At 57.6% G+C, this 25,620-nt stretch overlaps 1 protein-coding gene across 1 annotated transcript in view; it reads right to left on the bottom strand.

Annotated features, from left to right (window-relative positions):
* CACNA1E (calcium voltage-gated channel subunit alpha1 E) overlaps positions 1–25,620 on the bottom strand; it is a 160,419-nt gene that overhangs the window by 80,307 nt on the left and 54,492 nt on the right. The window contains exons 3-5 of the mRNA XM_050900963.1: positions 17,319–17,585; positions 8,537–8,642; positions 7,949–8,088 (exon numbers count right to left, since the gene is read on the bottom strand). Of these exons, the coding sequence (XP_050756920.1) occupies positions 7,949–8,088; positions 8,537–8,642; positions 17,319–17,585 (513 nt within the window). The remainder of the gene's footprint in view (positions 1–7,948; positions 8,089–8,536; positions 8,643–17,318; positions 17,586–25,620) is intronic.

Raw genomic sequence — 25,620 nt, 5'->3', positions numbered from 1 at the left:
TGACACAGGGCAGCAGCTCCGGTATCTGTAGAACAATTTAAACCCTTTTCGAACACTTACAATATCCACGTCTGACATGCTAATAATTATTCTTTATTTTTAGGCAAGGACCCAAACTAAAATTACATCTCACCATCCAAGTTATTTGAAAAAGCTGCCAGATTGGGCTATAAAAATCCCAATGATCTCATGCTTTTCATCATATGTACTGGAGAAAAAAAAAAGAAGAAAAAAAAGTGAAGGCGTTTTTATAGGTCACCCAGGCAAAGGGGTTAGTTTTACTTCTTCAGAGGAAAGCGGGAACAGAGACTTCAGGTGGAGAAAAGAGCAGAGAGGAGCTATTAGAAGAATGCAAATGAGAGAGGAGGCAAGATGGGAAATATATGCTAATCCCCCAAAGTATAATTGAATAGTGAGCAATCACCAGCAGACAAAAACATGCTGGGGGGGGGGGGGGGGGGGAGGTAATCCGATGCTTTGTGTTTGCAGCCAGGATGATTATTTTATTTCGTTTATTTACAGGCTCCGGAGCGAAGGGCGAGCTCCCGCTGGGCCCGCCACACCTGCAGGCTTTGGGGCTGGCTGTCGGCAGAGCAGGCTTTGGGGCTGGCTGTCGGCAGAGCGATGCTCAGCCCTCGGGCACCGCTCCAGCTCGCAGCAGCTGAGCAAAGCGCACGCCCTCGCCTCCAGCTGAAGACCCGCACCTATGGATTTCTTTTCCCAGGGGGTAAAAAAAAAAAAAAAAACAAAAAAAAAAAAACCCAAAAAGAATAATCACATTTGAAATGACTCTCTGCTCTTTGGGACTTAGGAGAATAAACCATGAGCGATGCTCGCTGACCCTGCCCACACAAAAGCCCTTTTACTAGCACAGAGCCAGCACCAAATTTGGGCGCTATCACACACTACAGCACCCACCGTGCCTCCGCTGCCCATGCCAGGGGCTGCGCATCGCACCCGCTCCCATCCCCATCATCCCATCGGGATCGGCACCAGCACCCCCAAAGCCTCAGCCCTTGGCGACAGCACCCACAGCTCCGGGCTTTGCACCGGGGACCCCACGCAAAGACTGAACCCCCAAATGATTGGATCATCCCTCGATTCATCCCTCCCACCCCAAACTGAGCATCCCTTGACCGTTTCCATCAGGGACCGCTGCAGAGGCACATGCAGACAAGCCGTCCCAGCAAAGGGCAGCTCTGGGGTGTGCTGGGTGGCGGGAGGGATTGGCTGAGACAGACTAATCTCAGCTCAAAATCTGGAGCAGGGAGGGTGCTGGCTGGCTGGCTGACGTGCAAATTAATATTTATAATTAAGTGGAAAGGCCCCCGAAGGCTTGCACTGCCACCTGACTCTACGAGGGAGACTGCTTCATAATTAATACACTGGTCAAACAGCTCACGGAAAGTAAGTTACCTGATGAATTTACCCCATTCTTGCCCCTTTTCTGCTGGTGAATCAATCCCTCTCCTCTCTGCAGACGGCATCACGAGTAGCAGGATGTACTCTAGGCTCTTGGGTCCAAACCCCACTTGAGGCAGGGCCAGCAGCATCAGGTCACCCACTCTGAGGATGCCCCAGCAGAGTGCAGTGGTCCTGCTTTGGGGATGCCAAGGGACAGGGACACCAGGTCCAAGTCCTACCCTCGGCACAGTTCAGAGCAACCTCAAAGCCTCCATCATCGTCGCTTTCTCTTTCTAGGTTTCGGGGCCGTGACACAAGTGGATTGCACTGCTGCAAAGCTGCTGATCCCATCTTTCCTGGCAGCTTCAAGAGCCCTGAACTGAGCACCAACAACTCCCTGCAAAGTGTGATGAGGGTGAACGACAACATCTGCCTTCACCAGCCTTCAATCTGGGGGATTAAATGATCCCCCAAGGCCACCTCTTCCTGGAGAAGCCCCCAGGATTTGATGCATGAGGGAGCATCCCCTCTGCACCCTGCGAGATGGCCAAACCCCACACCTCCGGCCCCTGCAACGCTTCTCGGCAGATGCGGGATTTGGCAGGGCAAGGACGTGCTGGTGAAACTGCATTTGCACATACAGGACCTGGTGGAAACCTAAAGTCATTGCCGGGAGGCTGGAGAGCCAGCCCCGCAAGAGAAATACAGCACGGGCAACCGTGTACCACAGCAGGACCTGTCGGAACCCATGCCAAAGGAGAGGTCCGAGACCCCAGGGATATCCACCCAAGCCTGGGTGATACCACCTCCCCACATGAGGATGTGGTGGAAAAGAACCCCTTTCCCCTTCCCTCAAGCCAGGCTTTTACCCCACAACTCCTCTCCCGGAGCAAGGTCCACGGCAGCGCAAAGAAATGGCACGTGGGGACTTTGCAGCTTGGCCCAAGGCTTTACCCCCATGGGAGGACGAGGGCTTCACCTCAGCCCAGGAGCTCTGCAAGGATGTCGGGGCTGTGGAAGGAGCCCCCGGGGAGCGCACGGGGCAGAGGGGTGCCTGGGAGGGGAGGCGATGCCCCCAGGGACCGGCAGCCATGTGGGAGGGACTGACTCACACCGCAGCGGCTGCGGGAAACCAAGCACCGGGGAAGAGGAGCCGGGAAGGATGGGGCGAAGCGTGTGAGCAGCACGTGGGCCAGGTCCTGCGCCGAGGGAAGGCAGGATGCCCGTCTCACCCCCCAAAGCCAGAGCCGTGGGTCTGCCTACCCAGGGTACCCCCATATCCCCCACCACCACCACAAAGCCTTTTGCCTCATCCCCTCGCCAGGCCGGTGAAACGGCGCTGCCCTTTGTACGAGGTGCCGACGTCAGGCACGTCCCATCGCCATGGCATATGGCACATGAATCATTCACAAAGCTGGGGAATTAATTATTCATCCAAACGAAAGACCAAACACTTTACTAATTGTCCTGGAAGGAAAGAGCTGGGAAGGGGGTGGGAGATGGGGCAGACATCAGGTTGGAGATCGGCACCTTTCATGAAAGGAAAAGAAGAAAAGAGGAAAAAAAAGTCTCGTCTGGTGCGATCAAAGCATTGCTCTGCTTTTGGCCTCGGGGTTGTCTCTTTACTGGTTTATCCTATAGGTCAACACTCCTTGCAACGGTACGGGCTCCAGCAGAATAATCGTGTTGGGATGCTGCACTCGTGCTCCGATTCAACACTTGTTCTCCAAGCCTCATATCCACTCCCCCAAGCTTCCTTGCCTGGAGGTGCACTGTACTCCCTCGGTTAGGAAAACGCAGGTGTCGGCGCCGGGGGAAGAGCCTGTTCCCAGCCCGGGTGTGCACACGTACACGTGCGTGCTCTCGCACATGCATGGGGTGCCAGGCATGCCGCTGGGGGCCGGCACCCCAAACCACGAGGGGATGCAGCGTATGAATATCCCCGCACAGAGCTTCTGCCAGCACCTGTTCAAGGACACACACACACACCCCCCACGAACCTCTGGACCTCTGAGACCAAAAAGCCCACCTAAGACACGCAGAACTTGGATTGCATGAGGTACACTAAATACCAGAGGGCAAAGCATCCTCATCTCTACCATGGGGGAGCTCAGGGGAATTGCAAAAAGGGCGCCGGGCACTTTCCAGGAAAGTCATCTCAAAATCCAGGCAGCACCACAATGAACAACCACCTGCCCTCCTCATCCCCGTGTTCACGTTGCAACCCCACGGCAAAGAGGAAAGCGGCCTCCTAGGAACCGCTCTCTCCTGCTTCACCCCAGCCACGGCTGGAAATCAGTGCACGGGTCTGTGCAGGATTTCACCAGGAGATCAGAGGGAGAGGCCGGGCTCACGACTGCCGCTTGCCTTTGCAGGGAGAGGACTTTGGTTTTCTGGCCAGCCATCAGGGCTTGGAGAGCTGGGCTTTCCTCCGCTGGCACAGGCTGGTGCCCGCCCGGTCAGCTCCGGGTTTGCTAAGGGCAGGGCAGGCACCACCGGCGATCATTCATTCCTGCCTTCCCTTGGCCACACTCCACCCCACAAAATCCCTTAACGAAAACCACAGTGCCCAAGGGCTTCACAAAAGGCATCCAGGTGTAGCGGCTGTTATTAAACCCTCTGAAAAACCCTGACACCAGTTCTTCCTTTTAGTGACTCCGGTGTATTTATCCTGGTTTTAGAGCGGCTGCTTCCCTGGCTCCTGAGCAGCACAACTTCACAAGAGCCTTTTGATTTCCATTTTGATTTTTTCCCATTGTTAGAAGCGTTCCCCCACCCCTTCACCTCTCACGCAACGTGTTATTGTATTACCACTGCAGCTGCTATTAAAAAAGCCAAGGGTGCTATGATGCTCAGGCATTGCAGTGTGTGAAACACACACACCCACTTGGATATTTGCAGAGGGAGTTTAACCCTTTTTTTGCCATTAACTCCTTCAAATATGGTGTAGGACAAGGCGGGCTGGATTAGGATGCTCGGTCTCTATTCGTTACACTAACGGCACCTAGGGAGCATGGAGCTGATGCTCCAGTTGCTGATGGCCAAAGATCCTTCAACCTCTCCTTCTCGGGACCACCAATTAAGAGGTCACCAAGCTCCCACTACCCTTTCCGACCATTTCTGTGCAGTTTTCCCCTTTTTTGGTCCAGGACACGCTGCGTCGAGCAGGTCGCAAGTCCAGCTTCAGTGCCTGGCCAACTCTGGTTCGTGCATGGGCAAGGCGAGCATCCCCAAGCCCCAGGGGAAACACAGACGTTCCCCTCCCTGGCTCTGCCTCAGAACAAGTGAAGGTATTTCATGCACGTTTTTGGATAAAAATATTTTTAGCTGGGGGAGAACAGGCTGTTTTTTTCAGGCAGCGATGATGATTTGGAAACCACAGGTTATAAACAGAGCGGGTTTACAAATGTGACTATTAGTTCCCCAGTGGAAGCTTTAGCATCAGGGAGCTTTAGGTGGGCGTTGATTTCCACCGAGATGAAAAAAATCTGGGTTTATTGACACAAGAAGCAAACACCAGTTGAACCTAAGTCAGTGCCATCCATTCCTGCACAGGGTCTCAGGAGGCCGCTTGCGGCAGCAGCCCCTCGTTAGGCTAATTTACACCAGGGAGAGCATGCCCAGGATATCCCACTGCTCATGGAAACTCCAACGCGGTGTCTGGGGCCATGATGCCACCTGCATTAAGTACCTCTCCCATCAGATATGTGGCAAAAAATAAGTCCAGAAAGGAAGAGCAATACCCTGTGTCACCCTTGGAGGGATGAGGGTCAGCGAGCGTGATGCTGGGTCCCTCTGGGTCCATCGGGGACGGATCCTGGGGTGGGTCCTGCTCACGTGGACATCCTCTCTGGTCCATCAACACGGGATGCATCAGCATCCCAAACCAGTCAGCACATCCCCAGGCAAGCGCTACCCTACACCTCCGACGCTCACAACATCCCCTCCACCACAGCCACTGCCTCTTGCTAAGTTGCAACAAGATCCCAAGGACCATTAATTCTCCCAAGCTTGATAGTCTCCCTCCAGATGCTCACATATTAATCAAGCGCAGAGTTTTAGTCTGCAAAGACGATCCTGAACCCGCCGGTCGCCCGCACACGTCCCCCGTGCAGACTTCACCACCCGCCTTACGCAACCGACACAGCATGAACCGCCAAGTGCAAACCCTCTCCCACAAGCTGTTTGCAAGTCATTTGCCAGCCGAGGATTATTTGCTGAAGAAATTTGCCAATAATTCAGCAAATCAAACAGGCAAGAGTTTCTTGCAAGGGAGGCGCAACCGTGGCACCGAAGAACAGCAGCTTTGTCAGCACCGCATGGCAAAAGCAAGAGCTGAACAACACAGAGGAGCCCATGACCTGGTCCAGTTGGTCCCCCAGTGACTCAATCCTCCCCAAAACTGGTCCAGGATGAAAATCTGTGGGTTGCCTCCTCCACCCATCATACAACAGAATTCGCCCCGAAAGCCCGGTGAGCCCATGCCAGCAGGCGCTGGCACTGCTGGGGCAAAGCCAGCAGGTAACCAGGCATTTCTTGGAGAGGGTTTCATCCTGCTGGAGCAAACATCAGGACGCGAGGGGGGCGACAGTGGTGAAGCAGACCGCAGAGGGCTGCGCCCCATAACTGGCAGCATCAGGGGGACCCGGGCACCTCCCGGCAGGGCGGCCAACGCGGTGCTAACAGTCCTTCATGGACAATTGATTCCCTGGCACGGGGCCCGGCACGGCGCGGCACTGAAAGGAGCTGGCGAGGCTTTCGCGAGTGAGTAATTGCCGAGCGCTGACTCAGCACCGGCTCGATTACAGTCAGCTTGCCCGGAGCTGCGGGGAGAGCAGGGAGAGGTCCGTGGCGAACCCCCCCCCAGCCCAGTGCTTCCCCTTGGCCCAGGCCCCAAAGGATGCCCGGGCCAGGAGACGGCCGATGGGCATTTCCCAGCCACCCGGCTGCTTTCTGCACACTCAGCCCAGCACCGCAGCTGCACAGTGAGGCCGAGACATCCCCTCTTGTTGCTACCAAGGATGACACGTGTCCCACCCTGTCCCCAGAGATGTGACCAGCGATGTGACCACCTTTGCCCAGCCCAGGAGTTGTGCCCGGCCGCTCTCCCGCGCAGCGGCGAGCCCACCTGGCCACAGAGCCCTCCCCTAAGAATCACTTTGCAGATGCAGAAGAGCCAGCAGCATCCTGTGCGATGGCTGCACCGCCCCCAGGCAGCCTGATTGCTGCCCGCCGAGAAGCATCGCCCCACCACCGGCACACCAAGACACCCTGCCTTCACAGGCAGACATTGACCTACTCGCCAGCGAGGCCATCCAGGTCCGCATTGGACCAAGGGAGTCAAAACATTCCCAGTCATGTTCTCCTCAAGCCTTCTCTCAAGCACAGTCCCAACCTGCACCTCTCCACCAGGGACAAGCAGCACCCACCGCCACGTCCCTGGCAGCACCAGGCTCAGCATCCCCCTTCCTCCTCCGAACACCCAAACAGGTGTCATGTCCCACGTGGTGCCACCACGTTGCAAGCCAAGAGACAGGACTGTGCAGCAAGCAACTCGGGAGAGACCCCAGGTATCTCGCCTGGCTCCCGTGCCTCAGTTTCCCAGCCAGCCCTGCAGCTGCTCTGCACCCAGCAGAGCTCATGAAGTGCTCAGAGATCCACAGGCACCATCTGTTTGTATGCCTCAAACCAGCTCCTCTGAACGTGGTGTTTCCATCGGCGCACAAAAATAAACGGCCACGATCCAGGCACCCCTTCCCCGGGGCCCCAGGGTGGCTGCAGGCACCCACCTGCCCTCCACACAGCAAGGGGGCTGGGGGGTCACCCTGGGGGGCTTCTGCTCAAGTTGATTGCCAGTGTTGGCTAACACAAGCCCAAATGCCCCCGCTCGTTTCTATGTCACCAGCACAGCCCATCACACCACAAGCAGGACTCAAATCTGGGCCACATCCCTAGCAGGTGACACCACCGGTGACACAACCAGCACCCGTGAAGCTCTGTGTGCTACCACCCCCAGCATCACTGCTGCACGCTGGGACACTGAGCGAGCATCACCTGGGAACACGGCCCCAACTAGACCTCATTCCCAAAACCCCAGCACCAGGCCAAGGCTGGAAAGTGCTTAGGAAGGCAAGAGGAGAAGAGATATTCTCCCTTCCCATGTAGGGTTTGACCAAAACCTCTCCCAGACCGTGTGCAGTTACTTATCAGCCCATGCTCCTACCTCATCCTCACCTCAACCCATACCCAGATAGGTGACAGATGCCAGGCCACCAGCTGAGGAAAGCTAGACATGATACTCTCAGAGCCAGCCCTCCCTGCCTGATGGGGAACCTTATCCCACCATCAGCTGCCCACAGCAAAGCCAACGCAGGAGACTCCAGTGCGGGGAACCATCCTCCCCTCCCTCGTTCAGATGAGGAAACACCATCGACAACAGCAAACCAGGGCCTTGCCCCACGTCCTGGAGCTCGTGTCCCCACTGGGACGAGCCCCTGTGCCCGGCTGCCCAACCCCACCAACGGCCCCGCGCCACCCGACTCACCCGCTGAGGACCACGATGAAGTCCATGACGTTCCAGCCGTTGCGCAGGTACGAGCCCTTGTGGAAAACGAACCCCAGAGCCACGATCTTAATCCCAGCCTCGAAGCAGAAAATCCCAATGAAGTACGGCTCTGTCTTCTCCTGCCAGAGGGGAACCGGTGACACGGTGAGAGGGGGAGACTGGGCAAACACAGCACCAGCCATTTCACATTGACCCAACCCAGATCGCATCCCACCTTCCCCAGCCCCATCCTCTCATTTGGGAGCTTTCCCAGCCCTTCCTCAGCCAGCATCAACCTTGGAAATAAAGAGAAGGTGGCTATGACCCACTCACGTTGCCCTGTCCTCCTTCCCTACCCCAGTTTTTAAGGGGCTTAAACCTTCCTGAACCCTTTCCATGGAGGAGGAGTATGTGACAGCAGCTCCAGGAAGGCTGGAGGAGCTGGTCCCAGAGGAAACCTCCTGCCCTACCACCCTGAAACCAGAAGAAATTGGCAGGTAGGATGGGGTGGCTCCCCTTGGCTGATACCCCTGCTCACCCGCCGGACCCCCCGACACAGGCGGAGAGGGATGGACACAGGGTACTTACTAATCTCCGCGACATGGGCGTCTTGTCATCCTCGGGGAGGTGCTGCTCGAGGGCCAGCACGATGCAGTTGGCAATGATGGTCGCCAGGATCATGTACTCGAAGGGAGTGGAGGGGAGTTAAGGAGCAGAGAAGAGGTGGACAGCATCCCCGACCCAACCCTGCCCACCCTTCGTTTCACCTGCTCGTTAGCTGCCACCACCGCTTTTCCCGCAGGAACACGCACATACACAGCCCAGCTTTCACCTCCTGCTGCTCCCGGGCAGGAGGGTGAAGCCGACCTTGGTGCTGTTTGGAAATGAGAGGGGTGACAAGAGAACTGAGAGCCCCCAAGACGTTCCTCATCGGAGACCTGCTGAGCCTCATCGCCTCCTTCCCGATTTCATGGGACTTTAACCAACGGCCTTTACTGGGCTGTGAACTTTCTTGAGAGATGCTGATTGTGGTGGGAGCCCAGAAGACGGACACAAGTATGAAGGTGGACAGCCAGGCTCTGACCAGGCTGGGCTTCACCTGGAAAAGGGTTTGGCATGGACCCTGGCAGTGTGGGAGAGGCTCTCCCTGGCATGGCATGCTGGTGGCCAGGGCTGGCATGTCCCTGCATGCCGTGGCCCTGCTGTTTGCCTTCTCTCTTCCATCACGAGGCAGCAGATGGGGCTTGGAGGGGGGGGTGTCACAGGCTATCAGCAGCCCTGGTCCTAAAGCATCCCCGTGAGAGGGACCATCTGCATGGCCTGAGGAGGACGGGGCACCCCTAGAAGGTTCTGGGAATCCGACCTGGATCAGCCCACCCTGTTCCCCATGTTGGCAAGGTGGACATGCCCTGGGAACCGAGGGTCCCTTGCCAAGCACCTTGCAGGTGGCAGGGTGAGCCCAGGGAGCGCTGGGAGCTGCACAGAGCACCAGGCTGAGCATTCGCAACTCAAGACACTGATGGCGCCTGGGTCTGAGCTTCAGTTCAGGCAGGGTGGAAACTCCCTATGGAGACATCCCAGCTCAGCCACGCTTCGGTGAGATCCCAAGGGGTAGCAGCACCTTATCAATAGGAGCTGGTTGGACCCTTACGAGCATCCTAAATCCTACAGCCATGTCTAGGGCTTACACACCCTTCTCCAGGAGCAACCTCGCGCTAGGACAAGTGGCAGCAGATGCTGGCATCTGAGGACCTCAGTGGGGAGGGGAGGGGGAGGAAAGGGCAGGCTGACATCCAGAAAAGCACCCCAAACTCAGCTCCCTCCCGCCTTTTGATTCACAGGGGCCGCCAGGAGTGAGGCGGGGGTGTGGAGCTCCCTCCTCCTGCCTGGCCCACCGCCAAGCCCTGAAAACAAAGCACTTCCAAGCAACAGGACGGCCACATCTTTCCAACTTCCCATCCATCTTTACCACATCTTTGCAATAAAAGCCCTGTTGTCCTCAATAACAAAATGAGGTAAGATTCATCAGCAGGCAGCACACCGCTTCTCCATTCTCTCCATGCCAAAAACCCACAGCTATATTACTGTCACCACTGGCGTCAGCAGCCACCCTGGGAGGGGACTGCCACCTTCCCAAGGCTCATGTCTGTGGAAATGGGATGTGATACCACCTAGGATGGATTAGCCCATAAAGAAGTCATCCATGCTCCCGCTATCCCAAGCCAGCACAGGAAGCAGCACCCTGGCTGAGCCCTTCCCCACCGCACCAGGCTTCTCCAGACCCGGCAGCTTCAAGTTCACACCACTCAGGCCGGGAGGTGCCAAACGCCCATGCCATCACCCCTGGGAAAAGGGATGATTTTCTCTTTTGCAACCTTGCCTTTCGGCCACCGAAGCCTCTGACTACAGCGAGATGCTTTAAACCAGTGGCCCTGAGCCCACGGGCAAGGGAAGACACCCCAGTGCTGGCCACGAGCATGGGAAACTGGAAACCATGAAGTAACCCCGGCGGCAGCTACCCCGGCAGCAGCGACCCCGTGCACGCTGCGGCACGCGGGCAAGGTGGGAGCGGGGCCAGGCATCGGAGCAGGTCCCTGGAGAGCTGGCCAGGAGGAGCAGCCAAGGAGAGCCTGCAGGAGCTGGGATGTATTTAGCCCGGTAGGGAGAAGAGCCAGGAGAGATTCAGCCAAGGCATTTAAAAGGCCACTCAGTGAAATTAATTGTTGCTAAGTTAAAGGCAAACCAAAAGACAGACCGCTGCAGAGCTTACTGCTGTGGGCTCGGACCTCGGTGCCAGCCGGGCATGAATCGTGAGCAGCTCCCTGTGCTCGGGGGGAGGCCAGACCCCAAAAGTTTTCCTCCGAGGCTTAATATAAGTGAGGATTTCATTGCATGACTCCTGTGAAAGCCACGTACTTTCCCTGCTTCCCACCTCTGGCCACACACTTCAGCTGACGCGCAGACCGTGGCGCTTGGCCCCGAGCCACCGGCCTATTTGGGGTCTCTTTGTTTCATTTTCCTGAAAGTCTGCAAGCAATTAGCACAGGCTTAAAAGAAAACAGCGTGTTAGTGGGGCGGTGCAGCCAGCTCCCCAGGCGCTAGGCACATTTGCCTAGATGAGAAGTGTGGGAACGGCGCGGCGAGTCCGTCTGTCTGCCCCAGCAAGGCTAACCCCACAGAGCATCCCGTGCTCCTCCCCACCGTGCCGGGCATTTAGCACTGCCTTCTCCCTCCTGAGGCCGCTAGTCCCATGGGGAAACACCCAGGTGGGGAAATCCCAAATTTTCCAGAGCCAGTGGCGTGGGGATCCCTGCCTGGCAGTGGCTGGGGGGCTCAGGATCCTCTCTAATGGCTCAGCTCACCCCCTATGTTTCCTTGCTGGTTCCAACATCTGGCTCGACAGTGCAAGGACAGTGTACATCTGTCTCAGCCCCAGCGTCCCCGCTCCACCTCCAGCGAGCACGTGGCACGTGGGTCAGCAGGTATCAAATCTAAGGGAAACAGGGCAATCGCTGCCCTAAACAGTAACCTAAGCACAAGGTCGCTGCCAAAAGTGACTCTCCAAACCCTGCTGGCCCAGTTTTCCAAGGACCCGAGCCTGGGTTATCGCATCTGGAGCTGGGTGAGAGCTGCAAGGCATCAGCCCCGCAGAAACAAGCCGCCGTAGCTCCAGCTGTGCCAGGTTTTGAGAGGCCAAGAGTAAGCAAACCCTCCCCAAGGGACAGCAGGAACATCTGGCTGAACCAGGGGAAATTTTATCCACACACCTCACTTCTGCCAAGCAAGCATCCTCCCAGCTCAGGGCTGGAGCCCACCGGACAATGCTCTAGCCCTATCACTCCTTTGTTTCCTCTCTCATTAAATGTTTAATTACACAACCTTCCAGCCACCCAAAAGGCAGAGTAGCACTCGCCTCCCTCCAAGCCCAGTAATGAAAGTTCGTCTCTCTCCAGCCTTCTCCTCCTCCTTCCGTCTGGCTTCTCCTGGAGGATCATTAGGGAGCCGATAAAAATAGGTTTTCTTATTGATTTATCTCCTTTACCCAACGCTCTCTCCCCTGCACCGTTGACTTGTTTCCTTAGCAACCCGGCCGATGCCAGTGCACGCCACACCTGCAGCTCCACACTTCCCTCCCGGTGCGTTTGAGGTGGGGAAGGTGCCCTCAGGCCACGTGGACCCCCCCCTCCCCACAAGACCCATGCTCCAGCCCACCTGAAGCAGGCACTGCAGGCTAACCCCATGCCTGGAGCTGGAGCTCCTTGGTGGGTCTGCCAGGAGCTGGCAGGGAGCACCAGGGAGATGTCCAGCCACCGGTGGATCCTTGCTTCCAGCTGTGACCCCCCTCTTCACCTCCCTCCCCAACCAGGAGCCAAAACCAGCCCACCCAGAACATCTACGTTGCTAACGCAGGGAGCGTGCCCAGCTCCAAGCCCTGAAGATGGATTTACGGTGCTGATGGCACATTGATGCAGCCTCCCCAAGACGCTAGGTGCGAGATAAATCCCTCCCTGGATGTGGGCAAGGGCCAGGAGCTGCGGAGAGCCCCCCTCCATCTCTCCACTTCGGTGACCTTGCCTTCTCCCCACTCCTGGACAGGCAGGTGGGGAAGGAGCAGAAGAGCCAGAGGAGCAAGGCCATGTGGGCATCTCCAGAAGGGCTCTTGGGGAAGCCTACCTCAGAGGGCCAGTGAGAAAGGCAGGAACAATTTAACCCCTTGCCCTGCCTGCATTCACCCACCCCAGCCCCAACATCTCCTAGAAGCTTAAGTCTCTATTTCCCACTGCTCCCCAGGCTTCCCCCAGGACCTGCGGCATTGAGGGGCTTTCCCTGCTCCCCAGGCATCAGAGAGAGGGAGCTTCAGTTCCTACATCTGTGGACTTCATCTTGCTGGTCCCAACGCCACCAGTGCTGCCTGCCCCACACAGACATGGCATGACAGGAAGAAAGACCCAGCTCTTCAACATCCCCATCCCTAGGACACCCCGACCCCCCTCCTCTCAGCTCCATACCCCAGCAGGAAAGCAAGCACCTCCTCTCCAAGGCTGTTTTCCAAGAGAAACCCAAAATGCCAAATAGAGCAAAGACCACGAGTGGTCCTAATTCAACTCTGGGGTTCCCCAGCCCTACAGCACCTCCCTGGCTTGTCCCCGAGGACATGGGGGATCTTCCCCCAGCAGATAAGACTATCCAGTACCCTCAAGCAGCTGTAAAGCCGTGGCCCCTCAAGGCTGTCCCCATCCCTGCGCCCTGCCACCCAGCGCTCCCGGCCCATCTGTGCTTTGCTGGGGTTGACAGAAAGCGATGTCCAGAGGGACAAGGTGCCGACAGACCCCAAATCCTCCCACCACGCTTTGAATGTGAGCCAGCTCCTGCATGCCTGTTACGCACAGCAGAACGGGCTCAGGAGAGCGAGCGTGGGCTTGGAGTTGTGCTTGTGTCTCTGCGCAGCTCACGAGGAGCACCGTGGCAAGGTGCTCAGCCTGCCTAAATCTCACTGCACAGACGCGCCTCAACTGGGGAGACTCCGCTCGCCCTCGGCAACCGTAGATCTTGCTGCTTCTGAGTCCAAAACGTGGCGGTCTGGTCTCCGTCAGGGGCTAAACCGAAGGCAGTGCCAGCCAGGAGCCGGTCGGGGCAGAGCTGCCTGCACTGCTGCCGCTCCCGTAGGGATGCGGGGCGCCTGCCTGCCACGTGCAAACAGCTCCGTGGAGAAGCATCTCCTTCTCCCCCGCCTCACCCTACGCTTAAAAACTGGAAATCAAACCTCTCTCCTCTCCTCCTCTTTTTTTTTTTTTTTAAACAAAAAAGAACCACATCATGTGATTTTCTTGCCTTAACATCAGTTTTTTAACTTTGGTTACCACAGCAACAGGATGCAACTTGGCGTCACCATGACAACAGCTGCCTCTGTTTAAATCCACCATCTGACAGGCAGCCTCGCTCTCCCCGGCTGTCAAAAAGATGAACCTGCCATTACACCTACTCGCCCCTCCCCAAATAAAAACCATTTTAAAATCTGATGAATGAAGGGCACAGAAAACAGCTTTGGAGGAAAAAAAAAAAAAAAAAAGAGATGTTCTTGGGTAGTGCAAGGAGGGAGCTGCCCAAGGATGGCACGACATGGCGCAGCTCTTCCCGCAGGGAGGCGAGACCTGCCGAAATCTTGGCTGGGCAAAAGCAAAGGTGCAGAAGATGCTGGCCCAGGTGGGACATAACACTGCCAGGGTCCCCGAGGGGCAGCGCCCACGCAGCATCAGAGATGCCCGGGTCAAAGTGGGAGTCATCAGGAGCAAAACAGTTCAGGCACGCATGGGTGTGCATCCCACAGAGCAAAATCCCCATGCGCGTTGGACCAGGGATGCGCGCTGGGGCTTTGCAGACACCCCAGCTGCTCTTGGCCAGCCCAACACCAGATTTGGTCCTCAAAGGGGCTGAGATAGGAGAAAGCCCTCACTGTAGGGAAGAGCAAGGTCCCCAGAGGACTGACAGACATCCCTCTCCCCTGCCAAACCAGAGAGACCGGTACAGTGGCCAGTGCGTGCCTGCAGCCAGAGGCTGTCCTTGGGGACGTAGCCAGAGCCACACAATGTCATCTGGCCTTTCTAGGGCGGGAGAGGGATCTTATCCAGGTCAAATGTGATTAAGCGGATGAAGAACGGAGCAGATATAGATGAGCTAACTGAATTGCAGCTTTCCAGGCAACCAAACAAATGAAATCAGGGCTAAAGGCCTGGCCATCAGCAGGAGAAGAGCAGGCAGGACGAGGCTGTGTTTCTGAAGAAGAGTAGATGTTCCTACAGCCAAAACAGCAGCTGCCTCGTGTTTTGGGCAGGACCGGTAAAAAGGAGCAGCTCCAGCGGAGGTAATGCACTGGGCTTTCCAGCAAGGAACTCAGCAAAGACTCGTCTCCCCACAGAGCTGCATCCCAATCCCAGTTTCTCATACTTCTCCTTCTTCCCCTCCATGCATCATCCCTATTTACACTGGGAAGCCAAACTGCAGAGGCTGCTGGTTATAATTATACAGTTACCCAGCAGATATACAGGCCTGAATCACCAGTTATTTTTAGCCCTATTACCTAGTCAACTGGAGCTGGATGAAGAAGAGCCTCCACTCCTCCCTGCGCTCCACCCCAGCCCCCTTGGCTTTCCTCGGTGCCGTGCCCGCTCCGACCCGCAGCGCCAGGACCAGCCCATCTCCCTCCTGAGGCCAGCAGCTCTCATTGACTGTGGCCAAGATCCAACGCTCACCTCCCCAAACCGCCCTCGCCCAGGAGTGATGCCACGGGCTCCGGGCCAGGCAGCTGAGATGCTCACACGTTTTCCCCAGCCCTACCGAAAGGCACCGGCTGCATGTGCCAGGCTACAACTACAAGGATGGGAACAACTTGCCTGGCCAACCTCACCAAACTCATCACCAAAAAGCCTTGTCCATCCCCCAGCCCTCGAGAGCTCAAGTGGTGCAGATGAGCTCCGGGGTAGATGAGTTTCTTAGAAAGAGACAGCAGCCAGGTGGGGGACAGCCAGGGATGCTCAGCTCCCGCGCCTGGAGCACGCCCGTTCCCAGCACTCACATGGGGATATGTCACTTACTTCTGGAAAAAAATATAAAATGAGCCCATCTCCCTCATGCATTGCAAATTCCAGGAAAGAATAATGCTGGGGAGTTTTTACCACGCGGTGATGAAGCTCTAGTCTCTAGGAGACAGCGGCTGCCTGGAGATGAGACATCACGCCAGCACGGGACCCCAGCCCACACGGGGAGTGCGGGGCCAGCGGCAGCACCCCAGCTCCTTCTTGCTTTAAATGCAAGCCGAAGGGGCGAGGGTCCTCCCACATCACGCTGAAAAAGCACGTGAATAATTTGGCATATTCTGGAAAAGCAGGCAGGCCGGCCTGGCCGCTGCCCTGCAGGGCTCCGAGCTGAGCTGCTGCGTCCCCATCCTCGCTACTGCACCGATGCTCCCGCGGCCGCCCGCCACTGCCGGCAAGGACAGATTTAGGGATGCCATGGGGAATTCAGCCCCCTCAAGCTGCCCCTTCACCCCTAGGTCACCCCCACAAGCCTAGGGCCTTTGAAGCTCCGCAGCCAGGACCAGCTCCTGCCTGGCAGAGGCTCAACCTGACGTGTCAGAGCTGCAAAGGGACTATTTCCCCGGTGACGCTCAGCATGGTAGGTGACCTGTGCTGCATCCCTGCATCTTGTCGGAGGGTTTCCCCAAGGTACCTGTTGCACCAGACCAAGGCATTGCTGCTTGGCACCGGGGCAAGCTCTCCCGCGCCCGCCAGAGGAGCCGGCAAGTTAACCAACAAGTTGCAGGGAGAGAAAGCAGCAGCGGCAAGAGCTGCATGTAATCACCACTGCAGAAAATGGTACGGGGAGGGTCCTAAAGCCAAAGCGTGGCCGCACTGAAGTTTTCAGGCTCAGCTCCTCGGTGGGGGCAAAGCCCAGGCAGGGTCTCGGGGGGCAGCAGGGCACTGAGCCCAAGCTGATAGGGAGCTGCACGCTGCGGTGCTGGGCACTGGCCAGGGGGCCTGGGGGCATCCACAGGGAGGGTGGGAGGGGAGAGAAGCACGTGGGGGTGTACGAAAGGATGGAGGAGCAGGGGAAGGAGTAGGGGGATCTGCACCCTCCACCCAGCCCTAGGAGGGGGGTCCCTAGAATAAACTGCAGTCTCCTGTGCCAGCCCCGCAAGGGGCTGTGGGGCACAGCCAGAGGTTTTCAGCATCTTCCCCTCTGCCGCAGGGAGGGGGCAGCCAGTTCCCAGAGCTGCCGTGGGGGGCCAGGGGCTGCAGGGCAAGGATGGCTGTGCCCCTACCAGGTGTGATCAGCAGCAAAGAGGGCACACGCAGGCAGGCGCAGGAGGGGACAAAGCTGCTGCCCAGCAAGGACTGGAGATTCATAGGCTCCCAGGGATCTGTCCCCAACGGGATGGGTGACTCCAGGTGGGGTTGGGTGGCAAAACTCCAGCAAGACATTGAGGTACAGAGGAAAGGCCACGACCCCCCCCCCCCCCAAGCCACACGCGCACAGAGCATCCTAAAGCATACAGGGTTAAACCAGGATCAGAGTCCCCCTCCTTGCCAGCATGGGGGGCTTGCAAACCCAAGCCTGAAGAGGGGCCGGGGGGGTCCCTGCGGGGAGAAGGGGCTCAGCTCCCCGCCAGGCACCGAGCAGAGCACAGGAGGGGAAGCAGCAACAGAGCGAGGAGAGCACCCCTGGGGGACGGGGCACCCCTCTCCACATGCCGAAGGAGAGCAGAAGGCAGGCGCTTACCTGCCGGCTAGTGCCACACGCACGTGTCCTGGGCAGCCACCGAGGCAAATCCGGGGAGCAATGGGGCGGCTCGCAGGGGGTGCAGAAAGGATATGGCCAGTCGATGAGCTTCTTGGCGTATTTCCTGACTATGTTCTCTTCCCCAAAGAGGAAGAGCGATCTGTTGACGGTGAAGCAGTTCTGCCGGACGGGGATGGGGTTGTACAGAGCCATAGTCCGGGCTCTCTGCGCTTTGGTTTGCTTGAAGGCTCCCGAGGTCCCTCCCGCAGGAGCAGGAGGTCCTTGCCGGCTCCGGTTCTGGTCGGAGCCCCCATCTCCGGAGCCCAGCCTGCCAGCCACCGCCTCCCCAAAGCGAGCCATCCTGGAAGAAAACACACAGGTGAGCCAAAGCAGCACCACCGAGGCGGCGGGGGGGAGGAGGTGGGGGAAGAGAAGAAGGAGGGGGGGGTTGCGGGGCGCAGTCCCAACCACAGCCCCCTCGTCGTCCTCTCCGGGTGATGCTCAGCTCCGTCTCTCCTCCATCCCTCCAGGGGAGCAGGGACCCGCGTGGAGAAGGAGAGGCGGCAACACGCGGCACCAGCTCAGCACCGCCGGCGCGGCATGGTGGGCAGCTGGCTGCCTCCGGGCCCCCCCACAACGGCCGCACGGGCAAGGCAGGGAACCGTCCTTCGTGCTCGGCAGAGGCCGCAGCAGCTCGGTCCCTAACCACCTTCCGCCACAAAGCAAGGGGTTAAACCCAGCCACATCCTTCCCACAGCTCTGCCTGCAAGCCCAAACCAGCCCCCTTTTAACCCCCCCCCCCCCAGGCAAGGCGAGCCCGGGGACTGCCTGCCAGCAGAGATCAGGCAGGGAAAGGGCTGGGATCCAAGTCCTTCCATCCGCCCCGTCGCAAAGGAAGACGCAATTTGGTACAGCACCCAGCGCAGCGGAGGGGAGGCCGGGGGAACAGGTTGCAGCGTGGTCCAGCCTAGTTAGAGCCAAGTGTCCAACTCCCTCCTCCCCGACTCCATCTTCAGCAGCCTGCAGGAACCCGGTCACCCATCCGCTGGCTCCCCGGGGCAGCGGGCAGGGATGGCGGGCAGAGCTGCCAGGCAGGCACCTGCGGTGGCAGGGATGCTCAGCCCTTCGCTGCCAGGGCAGAAGCGCGCAAGGCGACGCCGGCTTTCCCGCAGGAGCCGGGCCACAAAATTAAAGGCTGCCGCGCCTCTGCAGCTCGGGGACAGCTTGCTTTAATGAAGTCAGTGGCAACACACGCGCACACAAGCGCGCACACACGCCCGGCTCGCTCCCTCGCTCCATCCAGTGCATTCTTTTGGCAAGCACGGGAGCTGCCGCAAAGGAAAAAATCAGAGGCGAGGGGTGGGTCTGAAAGGAACAAAGGCAATGGGGGAGCCCCCCCCTGCAAGAAGCCCCCCCCCCCCCCCAGCTGCAGAGGGCTTTCCAGCACATGGGTGCTCCTAGGTGAGTGGCTAAATTGGGGGGGGGGGGGGGGGGGGGGAGGGGGTGTAAAGGGGGGGGTGTCTCTGCCTCCCCCCCGCCTGCAGGGGAGGCAAGAGGCTCACCCCATCGCAGCCCGCACCGTGCATCTCTCCGGCCACATGCACTGTCCCTCCATCCCTGAGAAACTTCAAGGCTCCCGGCTCCCCGCCGGAGCCGCCCGGATGCCAGCAGCTGCCCGGGGAGAGCCCTCCTGCTCACTCGCATACAGATCAGCCTCCTTAGCACTCCCCCACCTCAGTATTTTCTTTTTGACACTTTATGTTGGCCAGAAGAAGCAGCAGCTCATCAGAGGGGTGTAAACAACCCGGTCTGGATGTGTCCCTGCAGCAGCAACCACGGGGAGGGGGCTGGCCCTGGGGCCAGTCCAGGCTCCGACCCCGCTCCCCCCAGCCATCCCACTGCCCACCACGGGCAGAGGACTGGGGACACTGCTGATGCTGCACCCTCAACCTCTGCAGCCATACAGGTGCCAGGGTCGCCCAGGGATGCTCAGGGTCCCCTGGGCTGGGCTGTGCCCTGATGCGGGGGCTGCCTGCCTGCCTGCCCCACTCACCTTTGGGGAACCCACCTTGCCCTCCTGGCACACACAGGGGACTCACGGCTCCCCAGGGATGTCCCTAATGTCCTCCCTACCCAACAGGCAGGGCACCAGGCTCACCACTCAGCACACCCTGCAAGCTGTTCACACACAGGATCCCCCACCCCTTCCATTCAACCCCACGTCCAAAGGGCTCCCCAGGGCCTCCGGCACTCGCTGCCTGCCCTTCCCACAGGAAGGACACCCACAGCTCCAGCCAGCATCACAAGACACCCCGCATCCCCATGATGCTCTTCCCCCATCCACCCCACCACCAGCAACCTGCTCTGCAAACACAGTGGCTGCTGCCCTGTCCCCCACATTTGCTGTGGGGCAGCCACGAATGCTTAGGGCAGCTAAAAAAAAAAAAAAAAAAAGAGAAATTTAAAAAAAAAATCAAGCCCTTAATCACATAAATTGTTAACCCATTTGGGCAAGGGCTGCTCCCTCGGTGCAGCCTGGCAGCACCTCACCAGGAACTTCCCCACCCTGCAGGCACTACTGTGACCAAATGGCCATGGGGCTCGTTTTTTGGCCCAGGCCATCACAGGTGCATTACCAGGAGCCCTTGGGCTGGCTGGGCAAGGAAGAGGAAGGATCAGGCCCTTGTCAGCAAGATAACAGAGGAGTGTTTGCAAAAAAGGTTGTGAGATCATTCCCCCAACCTCAGCCAGGCACCGAGAGCCCACCAGCTCACCATGATGCCCATCTGCTGCATCCCTATTAGCCTTATAACAGAAGCAGGTGTAATTGGGGGGTTCAGCAAGCCCCCCAGCTATGTCACCACCACACTGCAGCACATAGTGGAGCAGGGGTGGGCAGATCCCTCCCAAAATGCTTCCGAGGCCACCGGCCAGCGCCGGCACAAGCTGGAGTGACCCTGGGCTTTCATTCCACTAATGACAGGCAGCAAGGAGGCCGTGCCAGCTACCGACTAATTACAGTCCCTTCGATTCATTCCAGGCAAGATGCTGCCCTAAACAAATCAATTACGATTTGTGGCTCATCCCCTTTGCCTCCTCCTCCTCCCCACCACCAGCGCAGCATCAGGAGCAATGCCACTCTTCCCACCTCTCAACCCTTTAAGCCGCTGTTAATTAAGCCCAAGGCTGGGCTGATTGCCAGGAGCAGATCCTCAGCCCCGCAGAGCTCCTGCCTCGGCTCCCCCCTGACCCCCCCAGCCCTCTCCCATCCCCCTGAGCCTGCAGGCAAGCCTCCACCCCACCTAAATACTCAGGCTCTGACTGGTACCGGGAGGCTGAGGAGGATGGGGAAGGCTGGACCCAGCGCTCCCTCCTGCATCCTCTGCCCAGCTCAGAGGCACCACGCCTGCCTCACCGCTCAGTGCGAGGGGCCGAGGAGGAGGAAGGCAGCATTCCTCATGCCCCCTCGAAGCAGTGATGCAAGCCTTACCTGGACACTTCTGCTGTGGCAGGGGGCTATCCCCTGCGCTCGGGGGATCACTCTCGGCTCTACTCTATATTCGCTGCTGCAGAGCAGAGCGCAGGATGACCCCGCTGGGAGCCTCTCTCCTGCTCAGACGGTGCTAAAGAATGGGATATTTATGAGAAAGCAGCTCCTTAAAAGAAGATTGAAAGCAAAAAAAAAAAAAAAAAAAAAAAAAAAGAAAAGAGTCCCTGGCTATGCCAAGAGATGCAGGCTCGGTTTCCAAGGATGTTTATTGCCATTCTCGTCTTGACCCTCACCCCAGCACCCTGGGATCGGTGAGTCAGGGAGAAGCGTGGCTGATGCCCGCATGATTCAACACGGCACAGAGATTCAGAGCCAGCTATGTGAGGTTGTTTGGCGTTTTTTTTTTGTGAATGAAGGAAATCCAAGAAGACAGGGCAACAGCGGGTGCCGGGACAGGAAGGCGCTTGGGATGTGCTAGGTTTTACAGAGACAGGCTAATCCCCCTCCTCACGCTGATATTGCCATCCAAGCCTCCTCCTTGCTTCCCCCCGCCCCCCCTTCCCAGCCATACCACTACCCCTGCACGGTGGGGCATCACCGGAGACACTGGGCTACCCTTTTCCCGGGGAGGACCAAGCCCCGCTCCCCCCCCATATCACCACCGCCACCTCCGCTGCAGGGACGCGGCCGCGGCCGGTGCGCCCGGGCTGCCGCCGCTCCGGCATTGCCATCTAGCGGCCGCTGCCCCCTCCCTGCACACCCCACACCCCCCCCAACCCCCCCCCCCCCCGCCACTCATCCCAGCCTCCGGCAGCAGGCAACGGGGCTCAGCTTTGCTTCCCCCGGCTGCAGTCGGGGGAGCCAAGCCCAGCTCCCCCCCCTCCCCACTTTGCCTGCCCTTCCCGCGGGTTGCTTTGAAACAGATGCAAAGCCCCCCCCCCCCCCCCACCCCGTACAGTTATTGCATCCCTTTGCACAGCTCTCCTGTCACTGGAGCAGCCTCCAAGCTCACCCCAGGCAACCCAAAAATCCACCTACGCATTGCTGGGTACAGGCAATATCGTTAAAAGCATCCTCTACCGAGCCCCGGGTTGCTCAGAAAGCCGGAGGCTGCTCTGCATCTCGGGGACAGCATCACGCAGGGGACAGACCCCTAATGCAGTCCAGGCAGGGTCTGGAGAGGGGGGACAGGCTCTCCTTCCATGACTGATATTCCCGAGAGATCTGATGGGCTGCACTCATATTAGAAAGTGGCTTTTGGCATTCTGATTTGATTTTATTTTTTAAATAAGGCTTTAGCTATGCTGAGAGGAAAAAAAATAGGATCAAATAAGAATCATCTACGGTGCTCTGGCCAAATTTCAAATTGGGACTGGGGAGCTGTGACTCAGAAGCATGTTTATAACCATGCAGGAATGGATTTTTTTTTTTTCCAGGAACAAATTCATTACCTGCTGGATTAGGAAGAGATGTTTTCCCCATTTGCAAAGGGGAAGCCCTGCCAAGCCGAGCCCCTCCGCAGCAGGGCGGCAGAATCCCCAGGCTGGTGCAGCTCACCCACGGACACTCGGGATGCAGGTGGAGAAGGTCCAAGCAGCTCCAGGATGGCACCTCTGGGGAAGTGTACCACACCAGTCTCTGCCTGATGTTCATCTGCACAGATGTTAGCAGCTGTGGCATGGGCCACAACAGCCCTGCTGGCATCTCTCCTGCCAACAAAGCCCCGGGCCGGGCACAACGGCCTCAGCTACGCTGCAGAGACTCTCTGCACTGCCTTGCAGCAAGGCAACTCTCACCCAGGCCAGGGCGAGTGTTTCCTCTCTGCTGTCTGCTCGCTCTTTTTGATGACAACCTTGCCCGAATCATGGTGCTCCCCACGAGCTGCCCGCCTCGCTGGGACCTGCCTTCCCCAGCACTAACAACAGAGACGAGCAGCATCTTCTTGCAAAACTGCCTGGACACGTTCCCAACACAGACCCAAAGGGCTGACTTCTCAGGGTCAGCACTGTAATTTATTCACCGAGAAATTAGGCGGCTGGAAGACTAGCCAGAGCCAGCAAATTTCACACTGAGCTCTAAATTATGCATCCAGATTTAAGCAACTGCCACTACTCCACCAAACTCCTCCCGGTCATTCGGCTGAAGCAGCCACACCAGGTGTCACAGCAGCAGCGGCAGAAAAGCTTTAAACTGCTTTAAGTTGAAAGTCTAATTTGCTGCGCACTGCCATAAAACATACCCGTATTCACAAATACTGCTGGTTCTAATTACCAAGACCCATGAGTCCAACATCCAGTCCTGGAATCTTTAAAATCAATGAGATATCAATCTTGTAAAGACCTCTTTCATGGGACGGAAGAATAACCCTCTGGAAGTGGGGATTTTGGTTGCTATATCTCCCCCCAACAAGCTCTCGCAAGTGGGAGTGCAGGCGATGGAGGAGCAGCATCGTAGCTGCTCTCATCCAGCCTTCCCCCGCTGCAGCCCCTTCCCAAGACGCAAGATGCAGCACACCTTGCATTCCCACCCCAGAGGCCCCTTTTCCTAACCTCTCCGCAAGTGTTTACCTGAGGGAATCCAGCCCAGAGCATCTTTGGCCCCATTTTTTAAAACACCTGCCAGTTCTCAGCAAAATGCCACACAAACATGAGTGTAGCACCCAGCTGGTCCCATTCAAGGTTCCCAAGCCCACGAATGTCCCCTCACACCCCACAGGACCCACTAGTCCCCAGCTTCTCTAGGGGCGAGATGCTGGAGCTGACTGCGCACATTAGCCATGTTTTTTCAGGGAGCTCCGAGCAAATCCTGGAGGAAAACCCATGAGCCTCCATCCCTTTATCCTCCTCCCCTTGCTGCACGCATGCAGATGCTTCCCAGTGGCTGATCTGTTGTGACATCCATCTGTGCGAGCAAAGGAGACACACGCTAAAGGTGTCTCCACAAATCAGGCGGAATGTCAGAACAGGGATCAGGCGCTGTGTATATAATCTACTTCTCATGCTCTCCCCAAGCACTCTTCAGCACAGGCCAGGCGTGCAGAGATGCCGACACCGCAGCCCAGCACCAGGTCCTGCTTAGGCTGGCCCAAGCCCCAGGGCTTGCCACCTCCCAACGGTGCCCCGGGAGCACAAGCACCCCAAGCTAAAACTCCTCACGTACCTCTTGAAGCCACCAAAAGCGCCCAAATGCACCACAGAGCCTTGGAGTCGGATGTTCCCCCACGCTGCGTTGCTGTGGGATTGGAGCAGCTCATACATCAGAGCTACTGATAAAATAGAAGGATGCTGCGTTTTGAACCAAAGGGGGATTCAGCGACCGAACGGTCACAGGCTGAAAGAGCTGGGAGAGGTTTGAAGGACACTCAAGAAACCTCCGGTCCTGTGCATTTATGGGAACACAGCAAGGCTGTGCATCCAGTCCTGCAAAACCCATGGGAGTTGGTTTTGGTGCCTGCTCTCGCTCTGCCGCTGTGAAGCTCTCGGGTGCCTGCACTTACCCACCTCCCCACAAGCTGCTCAGGTCTTTGTACTCTCCAAAAAGCCCAAACCAAAACCAACAGCCACCTTTGCAGCTGCGTACGCCACCCGAACAAGCACAAGGGGTTTGCTGACAGCTCAGGCAGAGGCGGGAGAGTCCCCGTCCCCCCTAAACCACTGCAGACGAGGGACAGCATCGCTTTGCCCCGATGCGGTGCAGGAGGGAAGCATCCCCTGGCCTGCCACTGCCCGCTCTCCTATTTCCTACCAAAACACCCCACGCTGAGTGTTTCCGATGACCGCAGCGCTCCTTGGGCTAACTCTCTCTGCCTTAGGCTGGGAGGCTTCGTGGCTCAGCTGAAGAGGCCTGAAATAATCACCCATTAATAAATTGCCTGGAGTGCCCTGCTGCTTTATTTAGCCTTGCAAGTTGGGCTCTAATTAGCATTCGCAGCCGCATCCCGGCTGCTGCGGGCACGCACACAGCAATCCCACCTCCCAGAGAACAGCTATCCGCCTGGCCCCTGCTTTTCCATCAGATTAAAGTGAATTTCCATCCCTGCTTCCAACTCCCAAATCCCTCTGCACATCCTCTCCCCTACGACCGAGCCGCGGAGCATCCCAGCCCTGCGCTAAGCAAGCTGGCAGCAGGTGAGATACAACCTCTCCATCCTCCTCCATCTCAGATGGGTCCAGTTTTGGGCATTGCACTTCCAGAGAGGCTGACTCGAGAGGATCCAAGGGAAAAAAAAAAAATTAGGGAGATTGGATATTTGAGAGTGACTGTGCCAAAAGGATCAGGGCTGGGAAGCACAGAGAAGAGGAGACCAAGGGCAGGAAGGAGCACAGACCCGGGGGGGATATTCCCTTTCTTACCACCAAAGCCCTGCAAGCATGGGGCTCGAGGGGCAGATCCTGCCACAGCCAAACACGGAGCTGCCAAGCTTCACACGTGCGTGGGAACAAGGAGGCTGAGCTCAGAAAAGACATCCCCGGGGCCAGCCATAGACAGTCAACAGGAGAAAGCTTATTTCTAGCCTGCCAAAGGGTTGGAGAGTGATTTTTTTAAAAGCATTTTTTCAACCTCTGCACTGCCCGAAGCAGAAAAAAATCCCTCACGTCCTCCATCAGCATCCTCGTGACCCCTCTGGTGCAGCAGCATTAGCTCCTGCCAAAGCCAGCAGGAGATTTTCTCCTCCCTTAGATCTCCTCTTCGCCCCCAGAAAAGGCAGGTCCATGCCTGAGGACCATCCTGTGCTTCCTCTGATCCTCTGCCTGCCCTGCAAGGCTCAAGTCAGACAAACACAGCGACCATGGTACTGGCGAGCAGGACGATGGAGGAGCCTCCTGCCTTTGGGCTGCAAATATCCCCGGCAACAAAAAGAAAGCTGGACCAGAAACCCACCATCTCCATCCCCAATCTCAATGAA

Source organism: Gymnogyps californianus, chromosome 8 (assembly GCF_018139145.2).
Source record: "Gymnogyps californianus isolate 813 chromosome 8, ASM1813914v2, whole genome shotgun sequence".
Lineage (NCBI taxonomy): Eukaryota > Metazoa > Chordata > Aves > Accipitriformes > Cathartidae > Gymnogyps > Gymnogyps californianus.
This window is presented reverse-complemented; position numbering and strand designations above follow the sequence as displayed.